This window comes from Empidonax traillii, unplaced genomic scaffold (assembly GCF_003031625.1).
Source record: "Empidonax traillii isolate 1590-97213 ecotype Southwest subspecies unplaced genomic scaffold, ASM303162v1 scaffold1851:size166798, whole genome shotgun sequence".
NCBI lineage: Eukaryota > Metazoa > Chordata > Aves > Passeriformes > Tyrannidae > Empidonax > Empidonax traillii.
Genome location: NW_020957044.1, coordinates 110,878 through 123,277, shown reverse-complemented (window position 1 = coordinate 123,277; position 12,400 = coordinate 110,878). Strand labels below are relative to the sequence as shown.

The 12,400-nt window shown below is 60.5% G+C and overlaps 1 protein-coding gene across 1 annotated transcript in view; it reads right to left on the bottom strand.

Annotated features, from left to right (window-relative positions):
• The window catches only part of LRP1 (LDL receptor related protein 1), a 71,326-nt gene that overhangs the window by 43,212 nt on the left and 15,714 nt on the right, over positions 1-12,400 (bottom strand). The window contains exons 3-6 of the mRNA XM_027908810.1: positions 8,892-9,029; positions 7,469-7,588; positions 6,562-6,690; positions 6,053-6,316 (exon numbers count right to left, since the gene is read on the bottom strand). Of these exons, the coding sequence (XP_027764611.1) occupies positions 6,053-6,316; positions 6,562-6,690; positions 7,469-7,588; positions 8,892-9,029 (651 nt within the window). The remainder of the gene's footprint in view (positions 1-6,052; positions 6,317-6,561; positions 6,691-7,468; positions 7,589-8,891; positions 9,030-12,400) is intronic.

Here is a 12,400-nt window from a genome sequence, read left to right as displayed (position 1 = left end):
TGCTGAGGAGCATTTCCCCCTCTCCCCAGCACCAAATCCCCGCTCCTGTTCTGCTGAGGAGCATTTCCCCCTCTCCCCAGCACATGGGATGGAGGACAGAGCTGCACTGAGCTCCGCTGCCAACACCTGCGTGTGGGTTTTAAATAAAGAATAATAAGGAAATAAAGGATCAATGGAGGATATCTATGCCCAAGTGTATCTACGGGGACAGCCCAGTTCTTGTTCCAGCCAGCCACGATGGATCAGCCCTGACACGAGCCCCGGGTGCCTCGGGAGGCCGAGGGGGAACCATGGGGGCCACAGTCCAAGTGACAACACACCAGAGCTGCCCTTCAGTGGGTGCCAGGAGGTCCCACCCGGAGAGCAGTCCCCTGCTCCTGGCACAAGCCACCCTCCCAGGGCAGGGGGGCCGTGGCCAACTCGCCACCCAGCGAGTGCCCCCCGGCGCCCCGAGCCGCCGGCACGCGGCCCCGGCGGAAGAACGGCTTGGAAAAGTTGCCGAATGTTTCGGCTCAGGAACGGAGGCTCGTCAGGAATGCGGTCCCCAGGGCCGCTCAAATACATCGGTTTCCTACTTTCCTTTTTTATAGGGAATGATCCGTTTGATACATTTACATAATACCATAATCTGGAGGAATTTCTGCCTCTTCCCTCCACAGACGTCCTCTCCCCGGGAGAACAAGACCGTCTCTGTGACGGCACGGCGCTCCGTGGGTAAACACTGCTCCTGGGGACAATTTTCCTTAATTAGAAGTGTGTTAACAGGACGGGCACGAAGACAAACTCCCGCCCCGAAGGGCGCCGGGCGGCCGGACAGGCACCCAGTGCCCCCGAGGGTCCGGCACGGCCCCCCCCTCTCCAGGAACAGCCACCTCCTTGTGTCCAAGGGCACGGCCACCACCACACAGGGGCCACCGCCGTCACGTCAGCCTCGTTCCCTCAGCAAACCCGGCTCAAAAATAAATAAATTCCCCCCCCCTCTCTGCTGAGATGTTTCACTCCGAGGAGGAACCGCTGGGTGGAAGCCGGTGGCCCCCGTCCAGGGCGTCTGACTCGGCACTGGGACGGATCCCGGGGGCTCTGCGCGCACTCACACCCGTCCTGCACGAGCCAAACGTTCCCCCGGGGGTAACGCCGTCCTCCCTGGGGCTGGGCAGCCCCCCCAAAGGGATGTCCCACCTTGGGAACAGGCAGAGCACCGATGGAAGGTGCTGGAGCATCACCCCTCTCCAGGGAGCCCTGGGCTGTCAGACAATGCTCTCCGTGCCTCGGAGCCCCCGGCACAGCACCACGGCTGCATCCACAGGGGATCCGTGTCCAAGAGGCCACCAGCACCTCTCCAGCCCCCCACCGACACCCCCCTCAGCTCCCCAGGGTGGCGACACCCCAAAGCTGTCCCCCTCCCCACGTCCTGGCTCAGCCCCGCAGCATCTCTGCAGAGGCACCTCTGGAGGAGGTGGGGAGAGCGGGAACAGGGATGGAACGAGCTCTGGGCTGCGTGGAGGGCAGCCAAGGGACCGCTAATTGCTCTGCCTTAATGAGCCCGTTCCATGGGTACAAATATTCCGCAGAGGCCGAGGGAGGGACGGGGCACTTGGCTTCCTTCTGGGTGAGAGGAGAGAGACACAGGCTCGCCAGGAACCCGAGGACCGTCACTGGGGTGATTCGGGGGCGGGGGGATGAGAAAGCAGAAACGGGGCCAGTGTGGGCAGAGCGGATCCCACAGGGCTCGGGCACGAGGCGGTGCGGGACGGACACACAGATGTGTGCAGGGACAGACACGCTCCTGCCCATGTGAAACTAAACCCATCCCCGGGCACAGGAGGATCCTGATGACTCAGGACATTAATGTCACCCTTTTGTCTCCAGCAACGTGGGAACGCAGCTCGTGAGACACCTCAGGGATGGCCGGAGGGAGAGAGAAGGGACGAGTGGGGGAAGCAAGAACACCCTTCCTCACCCTGCCACCACAGCCCGGGGGTCTCAGTCCCCTGGGGGGCTTTATTCCTGTCCCCTACAAGGGGAAACAGCAGGTAATGGAAGTCAGAGGTGCTAAGCAGAGCTGCAGTGAGGTCCAGAGTGTCTCAGTGGCAGACCTGCCTCCAGAATGAACAGGGACCAGCAGGCTCTTCATTAACAGATTGATTAAAATCATCATCACGGTGTCGTCCCTCTGACACAACGAGCTGCTGTGAGGACCTGGGCACGGATACAACCCCCAACCCTTGCCCTCACTCAGTGCGTGCTCTCCTGTGTTGCTGCAACAAGAACAGCCATAAACAGTTAAAAAAAACCCAACAGAGAGGAACCAGGAGATGAAGTTACCAATCATCCTGCTCTCCTGCCAAGTGAGTTCACGTCGGAGCCTCTTTCTTGGCCAGGATGAGGCAGCAAGGAAGAAAAATAGCTTTCCATGCAAAGTGGGGGAAGAAATGTACTTGGATTCCTCTGCAGAGCAACATGGCCCTGAAATCAATCTGCCCCAGCGCCCACAGCTCCTCTGCCCGCTGGCAGCGGGACAGGCCATTCCGAGTGACAGGGCTGAAATGGAGTCAATGAAAACACCCTCCGAGACGAGCGTGTTTGGATTGATGCTGCCCAGGAAGGCATTTTAATAGTGGCCAGATTGCCAGCGTTTAGGGTTTATAATGCGCTCGGGATCAAATGTCCTGATATTTCAAACCCCTTCCCGGGGGCTCGTTTTAGAAAGGAAAACAACGAACCTTGAGCCGAGAAACAACAAATCACGGCACCTCCGCAGCCCTTTCCCAGCGGCCCCACACGCATCCTGAGCCGCCGAATTCCTGCCTGGGAGCCGCAATCCCCACGGCCCCGGCACTGTGGGACATCAGGGGACCTGCTCCATGACGGACAGGACTGGGGAAATGGAGAAAACCGGAGCTCTGGGCACCTGGGCTGGCCGGGGCAGGGATGGAGCAGTGCCAGGGTTGGGAAGGAGCAGTGCCAGCACCAGTGACCTGCCAGCACAATAAATGCATTCCCTGGCATCACTGAGCTCCTGGTTCTGACCGTGCAAAAACAGCCACGGGAAAGGGGAAGAAGAAAAGGAAAGAGCAGGAGAAGGTGAAGAGAAGGGGAAGGGGAAGAGGAGCTGCCCCGAGAGCCATGGAGAAGCCCAGGGCTCCGGCTCCTGACACGTGTCCTCTAGTATTTTTCCACAGTCCAAGCAAAGGGCTCCTGCCTTTCCCTGAAAGCCGAGTGTCACCCGATCACACCGCGCCGGAGACGGGGATTTAACGCCCTGCCGAGGCCAAGGGGTGACCGGCACAGGGTTGGGCTGATGCCAGCTGACAGTGGCCTCCTAAGGAGGGTCCTGCCCTCTGTGCACGCTCCAGGCAGGTGTTCCCCACCCTCCTGGTGTCACCTGTGGGGAACGGGCACGTGAATCCAGTGGAAGGGGGAACAAATCCCACCGCAGAGCAGAGCGCTGCTCCCCTCGCTGTCCCAGCCTCGGGCTCCCCAGCTGAGCTCAGGGTTCCCCAGGGATGTGATCCCTGACAGAGGGCCCCAGGATGAGGGGACAGGAGCAGCAGGATAAGCTGGGCAGTTGGGAGAGCTGGAGGAGCAGAGAGCTCCAGCCTGGGATGCAGCAGCACAAGGGCCCGGAAGCAGATTTTAATTATTATTTTTTAGTGCACTGTTTGGCTTTGAAATTCCTTGGAAGCCCAACTCCAAACAAACAAGGACATTGTCTGGGGAAACACGTGGAGGCTGGAATCTGGTTGAGAAAAGCCACGGGATCGTAAAGTCCCTGGAGTTCAAGGATCAACCACCGAGCAGGGAGGGTCCGCAGGGACCAGGGGCAGCCCCTGGCCTGGGCTGTTGCTTCCGAGCACGTCCTGCCCCTGCCCCACACCAGAGGGGCTCAGGGCTAATGGGGGGTCCATGGCAAACGCCCCTGTCCCTGTCCTGATGCTCCAAGCGGTCAGAGCAGGATGCAGCCTCAGCACAGGCACGTGCCTCCGTCCTTGAGCGCCAGCAATGCCTGCCAGGATCCTCCCGGACAGGAACAGTGCTGGATTGTCACACAGGGAGGAGGAGAGAGAGATTGGGATGGGAGGAAGGATGAGACAAGTTCCCCTTGTTACAATTCAGCGCTGGCAGGAAGGACAAGCCCTCCCCGTGCCATCGCTCGTGCCTCATCCTCCTCACGGGGCAGAGGATGGAGGGACATCGGGCTCCCCGGGCTGGCAGGAAGGTGCCACTTCCAAGGTCCCTGCAGGGATGGGAACAGCTTGGACCCCTGCCCCACAAGGGGCTGCATTATCCCACCTGCTCTGGCCGCTGGCACCGAGCCCCACATATCCCCTGGAGGTGCTCAGAGTCCCCCCAGCCACCGCAGCCCACTCCGACTGGTGAGAGAACCAACCCAACTCCAATATGAAGTGGGTTTTTCTTGTAAGAGAAATGGATGGAAGGCTTTGCCAGGCTCTGATTTTTAGCGTGGCCCTGGAAAAAGCCCTGGGGGTAGGGAACCAGCCAGCTCAGATCAACTGAGAAAATCAGTGCCTGTGACAAATGTCCACAGGCAGCGACGAGGGAACTGAGGGAGCGGCAGAAGCGCCGGAGCTCTGGAGCCTGCGGAGAGCAAAAGGGTTTGGGAGTGTAAGGACCAGGGGAATAGCAAAGCCCCGGGTACAGCAGGTCGTGCCAAGGCCTGTTAACAGCCTCCATTTAACACATCTCCCGCAGCACAAGCGACACTGATCTCTGCAGGAAGGGAGCGGGACAGGGAGGCAGGGAAGCGATCGGAGCCGGGCTGTGCCACCACACATCCCAAACCTCCCCTGGCAGCTGGAGCTGCTGGTTTCCAGCCCCTCGGCATCAATCTCCCCCCCATCAGATGCCAGCTCAAGCCCCATTAGCAGCAGGCACCGGGGAGGCCCCATTCCTGCTGGGAGCAGATAATGCCACAAAGAAGCAAATAAAGAGGGAAACCACTAATTGGATTCACGGGTCTCTCCAGTGTCCTGCCTGAGAGTGACATTATCTCCTCATCCCAACGCCCAGTGCCGGACTCAGCACTGGGGGAATTCATTTCTCCACCTCCTTTGTGCTGAGCAGCCAGCCTCACCCCGAGGGAGTCTTCAGAGAGGAGCTGGAGGGGCACCAAAAGCAGAGAGCTCCCTAAACCCCGGGAGGGGAGCGGGGAGCGGAGCCCTGGCCTGCCCGATTCCACGCTATCGCCTCCGAGAGCAAAGGGTGAGGCCTCTCCCTAAAAATACACACTGCCCTAAAAATACACAGGGCGAGCTTAAATTAACCATGCACACACACCCTGGGCGGCCACAGCCGGCTCAGCCCAGCCACACGCAGCCCCCAGGACCCCCAGGACCCCCAGGATCCAGGCTCGTGCCCCCCTGCCCGTGCCTGGGGGATCCACCCGGGATCCACTGCTTGCAGAGATCGGTTCCTCCACGTCCCCACCCGTCCCACCGCTCGGCACTGGCGAGGGAGGTGCTGGAAGCCTACAGAGATCCCTCACGGGGCAGAGGCTCTCATGGGCCTGACCTGGAGAGCACCAAAATCCCAGGCAGTGGCTCTCCTTCCCATTCTGAGTGTGGAACTGAGGCCAGCGAGCCCCAACAGGAGACGGAGCTGTAACCACACTCGTTCCGGCCACGGAGCCGCGAGCGGAAGGGAAGTGCCACCGGCTACTCAGTGACTCACACGGTGCCCACTGAGGCACCTCTGGGTTGGGAGTTTGTACTCAGTCACTTTTTGGGGTGGAACTCGGTCGCTTTTTGGGGTGAGACCAAACGATGAAGCACAAGCCGCCGTCCCCAAACCTGCTGCACAGGTACCGGCTCTGCTCCTCCCCACATCCCTCGTCCTCACATCCTCCCACAGAGAAACCACAAAACCGGCCAGAAATAATAAAAGGGAAGGAAAAGGGAAGGCCAGTGCCTGGCTCTGTGGGAAGTTGCATCCTTCCCACTTTCACCCACTGCAGTCTGGGGACACTCAGGCATCACAGGGAGATGGGGATGGGGGGAGCAGGGTCGGGGTCCCGAGCTGGGCGGGCACTCACGGTGCAGACTCAGGGAGATGTTGATGGAGCGTTCCTCCACAAAGCCCTTCAGGTTGGGGATCTTGGCACATTTGAGGATGGTCTGGGAGGCACTGTCACCCACGTGGACCCAGCACACCGTGTCCTCCACGTAGTTGAAGTCCATGGCCGTGGTCTGCTTGGCACTGGTGGGGGTGATGTTGGGCACGGGGGCTCCGTTCAGGTACGTGGCCAGGATGTTCTGGGAGTTGGCGATGAGCAGCACAGGAGGGCGATCCACGGGCTCTGGGGGAAGGAGGGGAGAAGGGTGGGGGGGTCATGGCAGAGCACCTGAACCCCATATCAGCCTGCAGCCCCATATCAGCCTGCAGCCCAGCCCTTCTGATCCGGCTGAAGCACCACCGTGACACAGGTGGGGAGGTGGCAGTGCAGGACATTCCTCAGCCAAGAACCTGGCATGGAGAGCCCAGAGCAGGGCCACGGTCTGCAGAGCTGCCCCAAAGCTCTGCTCCTCCTGCCAAGGATCTCACCGTTCTTGGCTTTGCAGGATCTGTTGTCTGGCTGCAGGAGATACCCCTCGACACAGCTGCAGGTGTAGGAGCCCTCCGTGTTGGTGCACGTCTGGCTGCAGGTCCCGTACACAGTGCACTCATCAAAGTCTGGAAAGGACAGGGAAAACCCCGAGGTTTGGACCAGCAAACACCCTCCTTGGCTGCCTGAAGAGACCCTCAAATTGACCTCCTGAGGAACTGAAGGGACCCTCACACCCAAGGCCACCCCATGACAGGACAGGCAGCCCCCAGCTCTCTGCTCCAGCCCTGCCTGGCCACTGAGCCTCCTCATGGCCTCGTTACCCACTGCCTCCCCCCAGCTCTGCACCTCCATTCCCACTCCAAATCCCTCTAATCTGCAGCTCCCAAACCCCCAGCTCAGTTGCTCTTTCTTCTGGTAGATGAAAGTGATGTATCCCCCGGAGCTCCTGCCCCAGAGCTCTGTGACAGAGCCAGGAACGGCCCCTTCCACCTCTGCACAGATACATGAAAGGGATGGAGACACCACAATCTCTCACTTCCAGACTCGTTTCTGGCATTACATGGATCCCATCATTCCTTGCTGACCCTCCCCTATTTTTTTTCCCCATCCTCTCCAAGGCAGAGCCCCCGGGAGCACAAGCCAGCCCTGACTGTACACAAAGGCCTTTTCCCTTGTCCCTCCCAATATTCCTGACTTAAGGCTTTCAGGAGCCACATCCACAGGGGATGGGGTCTCATCCCATCCCATCTGCCCCATGTCCCCCCCTGAAAGGCAAGGTCTGCCAAGCCCCTTTCGCTGCACGGCCAAGCCACGGCGCTGCTCCCAAGACGGTGACACTGGAACACCCCAGAGGACCCAAAGTCACCAGGAATGGGCTGAGGGCTCTGCCCGGCCCAGACCCACCTCTGCAGCTCCTCCTGTCCTCGGCCAGCTGGAAGGAGTGGTTGCAGTAGCAGATGGGGCCAGCCAGCGTTGGAGCACAGTGGTGCTGGCAGCCCAGCGCCGAGCAGTTGGCCAGTTGTTCTGCAGAGACAGGGGAGATGCAGGAGGGAGGATGTCACCAGGGCAGGGAACAGGAGATACAGGAGAGCCTGGAGCCCCCCTCCCCTCCTCGCCCTGCCTGACCCCAGTCACCTGAGGGCTCAGAGTGGGTGATGGGGGGGTTCAGCAGGGGGGCTCTGCTGGCACTGCCACCCCTGGGATATCTGCAAGGGCAGCAGAGGGGCCCCAACTGCCTGAGGGGAGCGGGACGGAGCGGCACGAGGCTCCAGCAGCTGGAGCACGAACAGGGGTGTCAGCTCAGGGTGACAGTTTGGGGTGACACCTTTAGGTGACAGCTCAGTGTGATGGCTTTAGGTGACAGCTCGAGGGGACAGTCTGAGGTGGCAGTTTGGGGTGACAGCTCAGGTGACAGGTCCCTGCCCAAGCCTGGGGCCAAGGCAGGCCAGGGCCCGCAAGCAGCTGCGAGGAAATGCCTCCCTGGGGCGGGCAGGGGGGAATCGGCATCCGGCTCAAAGAGCACGGGGGGGGGTGACGGCCCCAGCGTGCCCAAACCTGCGAGCTCCAGGTGCCCAAAGCCGTGAGCACCAGCGAGCACCAGCTGCCCAGGCCGGCCCTCGCCGCGTGCGCGCGGCTCACGTGCTGCCCGGCCGTGGAAAATCAGATCCCACTTCACCAACGAGAGCTATTACTGAAATATTAATTGTCAGCTCGGGTACAGCTGCAGGAGCTGCCCCAGGCTCTGCAGGAGCTGCCCCAGGCTCTCCAGGGGGAGTGGAGAAGTGGAGAGGAGCTGGGTCTCAGGAGGAAGCCCCTTGGGGCCAGGGGTCCCAGCGGAGCGGGGCAGGAGCCCCCCTGCCCGAGGCAGGGAAGGGCTGGGGAGCAAAGAGGCTTCAGAGCTCGGGGTCAGCCCAGGACACACATTTCTGAGCGACTAATCTGCGCAGCAGCACGCTGGTTTAGGGAGTTTTCCAGCAGGATTAGCCACGGGGACAGGCCAGGAGGGGGGACAAAGCTCCTGGAAATTAGGAAAAAAACACAGTGGTATCTCTTATCTGGACCAGAACCCCAGGCCTGGAGCTTTTAAACCCAGGAGACAATGCAGCTATTTCATGGCTGTGGGCTCAGGAATGATGGGCATTTCACTTCCAAGCGGCTCTGGATAATCTCTGGATCCGAGAGCGGCGGGCGCTGGGCTGAGCGTGGAGGGGCTCACACCCAACCGCAGAAACCAGGGACAGTCACTCCTACCCCAGTGGGGGAGCATCCCGTGGGGCAGCCCCCCCTTCCCGCAGCCCCCCCTGGACCCCCGCGCCCCCAGACCTACCCCGACAGTGCGGCCCCTCATCGGAGCCGTCGAAGCAGTCGTGGAGCCCATTGCAGAGTTTGCTCATGTGGATGCAGAGCTCGGTGCCCAGGCAGTTGTGCTCGTTGGGTTGGCAGCGGGACACTTTGCTCTGGGGACCTGCAGGACACCAAAGGGCACGAGGGTCAGCGCAGGGACCGCCAGGGCCCCGCAGGACCCCCCTCGGGTGCCAACGCGCTCCTTGTCCCGAGGCCGCGGCACAGGCAGGTTCATGGGGGGCTGCTCCAAGCCCAGCACAAGGAGACTTAATCTCCATTATTAACTGGAAAAATTACAAAGGAAGCCAGGCTTTATTTTTAAGCTCCTCTGAAAAGAAGCAAAGCGTGGAGACAAACAACAAACACGCCATAAATCGATTAACGCCCTGAAACCCCAGGAAAAGCTCCTGCAGCGTCCAGCACGGCTTCACACCGGGCTGGAGGTGGCTGCAGGGGGTGACACACAAACAGCGAGCCCTGGCACAGCCCCTGTGAATCCCAACCCCCTCCACAGGGTCTCTCCTCCCCTCCCTGTCCCAAACCCACGATCCGTGTCGGGGCTGGACACGCAGCATTTCACCAGAGCCACCGACACGCCTCTGCCCAGCCAAAACACTAAAATCCCGTTTTCTGGGGAGCTGTCTGTGCCTCACCCTCCTGTCAGCAGGGCTGGCAGTGGGGACAGTGGCAGAAATAGCTCCCCGGATCCCCGCGGGCCCCCCGTCCTTCGCACCCGTGAGCGCCGGGAAGGGCACGGCACGCGCCGGGCGCCGTGTCCAGGCACAGTCCCGTTTTAGCCCAGTCACCTTCACTCTGACAGCGGGGTTTGTCCTAAATAAGCTCAAACTCTCCTTGGGGAGGAGCGTTACATCACACACACAGAGCTCCGTGTGCCGGTGCAGCCTCGCACCGCCCGGCTCTGGCCAGAGCGGGCTCAGCGTCCCCACCGAGTGACACAGGGCATGACCCCCACCCTGACCCCCACCCTGATCCCACCCTGACCCCCACCCTGACCCTTGGGCTCCCAGCAGCTGCGGCTCCAGCAGGAAGGAGCTCAAGGCCCCCAGCAGCAGATGGAGCTGTGGAAAGGGCATCACAAACCCCGGGGTTTGTGAACCCCCCAAAACCCATCCCAAAGCTGGCATTGGGATCATGGACTCCTTCAGAGCTCAGGACACCCAGGTTCTGTCACACCCACTGAGGATGGGGGCTTCCCCCCTTTCCATGCCCCAGGGCAGCCAGCAGATGACTCCCAGGAGAATTTCCTACTGGGTGCCACTGCCCAGATTTGCTTTTCACAGAGGGTGGGCCCCCAGTAACTGTAAATTACAGGATAATTAAGCAATATCAGTATATGGACCAACAGAACGAAGGGGCTGAAATGAAGTGCCCAGTTCATCAGTCAGAACCGCTCTGCTGTGTCCATTATTCCCTGCAAAGAGCCCGGATCAACCCACTTATCCCAAACAGGGCAGGATTAATCCACAAGCCACTTTGTTTGCTTTTGACTGTGTTGGCGCTAAGAAATGAGCCAATTTATTACATGTGACAAGCTTGTGGTACACCCCAAGGAGCCGAATTAGGCAGGAATGTTTAACCTCGAAAAACCACTCGGGGGGGAAAAAAAAAAAAAAGGAGGAAAGAAGAAAAGCAACTCTTCCCTCCTGTAGTTGATTTGGCAACAGCCCAGGGAGACACAGACGTGGGGGAACGCAGCGAGGGAAGAGGCTGGAGGAGCAGGAGCTGGAAGGCCCTGCTTGTCCCACCAGGATGGACATGGATGGCAGCAGTGAGGGTCCTGCTGCTGCCCTCAGGCTCACACCCAAACTCACACAGGACCACGCCAAGGGCAGATCCAGCACAGCCACATGAGGGACCCGATGTCTCCTGAACCCCTCAGGTGGATGGATGGACCAACCAGGTGCCGGGCACAGCTCAGCCACGGCAAATTCCTTCCTGGGAGCCCCTCATCTCCTTTGATTTCTAGCAGGATGGAGGCTCTTGTCCAAGTGTTTTCCGTGGAGCAAAAGGCTGACCGGCTGGGCAGGAATCGCGCACGAGCCGCTCACACCGGCACGAGCCCAGCACCCGGCTCAGGAACGGACAGGGAGCACCTGAGCAAAGCCAGGGAATGCTCCAGAGGATTCCCCAGGGGGCAAAGCCTGGCACGCACCTGAGGGCGCTTCAAGGCGCTCCGACAGGAGCACGTCGGTGCCACGCAAACATCCCGGCATCAGAGCGCACACCACGGGAGCCGCGCTGGCAGCCCCGGCTCAAACACGGATTAAACGCGAGTAATAAAAGTCATTCTCTCCCTGCCAGAGAGATAAGGGGGATGAGAGGCTGCTGGAAGCCCCGGTGCAGGAGTGGCGTGAGAAAAGCCGGCCTGGCAGATAGCGGCTGCGTGTGCTGACAGGTCGGGATCCACGGGAACGAGCCCGGGCAGGAGCAGGCAGGAGAATCCTCACATCCCCCAGCCCACGGGGACGGCCCAGACGAGCACCAGCAGTGTGGGGTGACCCCGATCTGCACGTCCCGGGGGGCACAGCCTCCCCCTGGCTCCCTCCTGCCCTCTTGGGAAAAGCGAGCAGAGTCCCTCAGGGAGGCCAAACCCCCACCAAGGTCCCCAGGGCTGGGCTGGGGAGGGAACAGCGTCCCAAGGACTGAGCGAGTCGGGAGTTTGGGGTCTGGGATGGTGATGGAAACGCGTGGATTCCGTCCCAGTCCACACAGTGAGGAGAGAGGAGGTGCCAGGCTTTGGACTGAGCCTCGCACAGGCTCCCATTTCACTGTCCTGGAAGTGTCAAGGGACAGGGAAGAGAAAGGACGAAGAGGAAGAGGGAAGAACATCCAAGGGGTCAGTTCTCCCATCACCTGTCCATATGGATCGAGCGCAGACATGCGCAGCAAGCGGAACACGTCAATCAGGACAGATTTCTTCCAGCCTCTGAGTCCTCCCGCTGTAATTTTCCAGGGCTGCTGATTGACTGGAGCCAGCCAGCCCATCCCAGCCCCCCATCCCTCCCACAGAGGGGCCGGTTGCATCATTTTGCCTCAAGGAATAAATAAACCCGGAGCCGAACCAGAAACTGCTCTGGAGGAGACGGTTCTGCCAAGCACGGTGGGAAGTGGGAATCCAGGAGGCATCAGAGGGACAGGGGACAAGGGGATTCTGCTGGTCCACAGCTGCCCTGTGACCCGGAATCAGGCAGAGGGAGAAAGTGGGACACAGGGGCAGGTGGTTCCTCCTCCAGCCCAGCCAGAGCAGAGCCCCCAGTGTCACCACAGCTCTAACTCGCTCCCCTGTGCAGACACATTCCCATCCCTGCATCCCATCTAACCCATCCCAGCTCCCTGTCTGCTTCTGGAGAGACACCACTGCCCCAGCTGAGGCAGGAGCACCCCCAGTGCTGGAGCCCCCGGTGTCCAAGGGGTTCCAACAGCTCGGCCCAGCAAACCCAATCCAGCATCCTCATCCCAAAACACAACTGG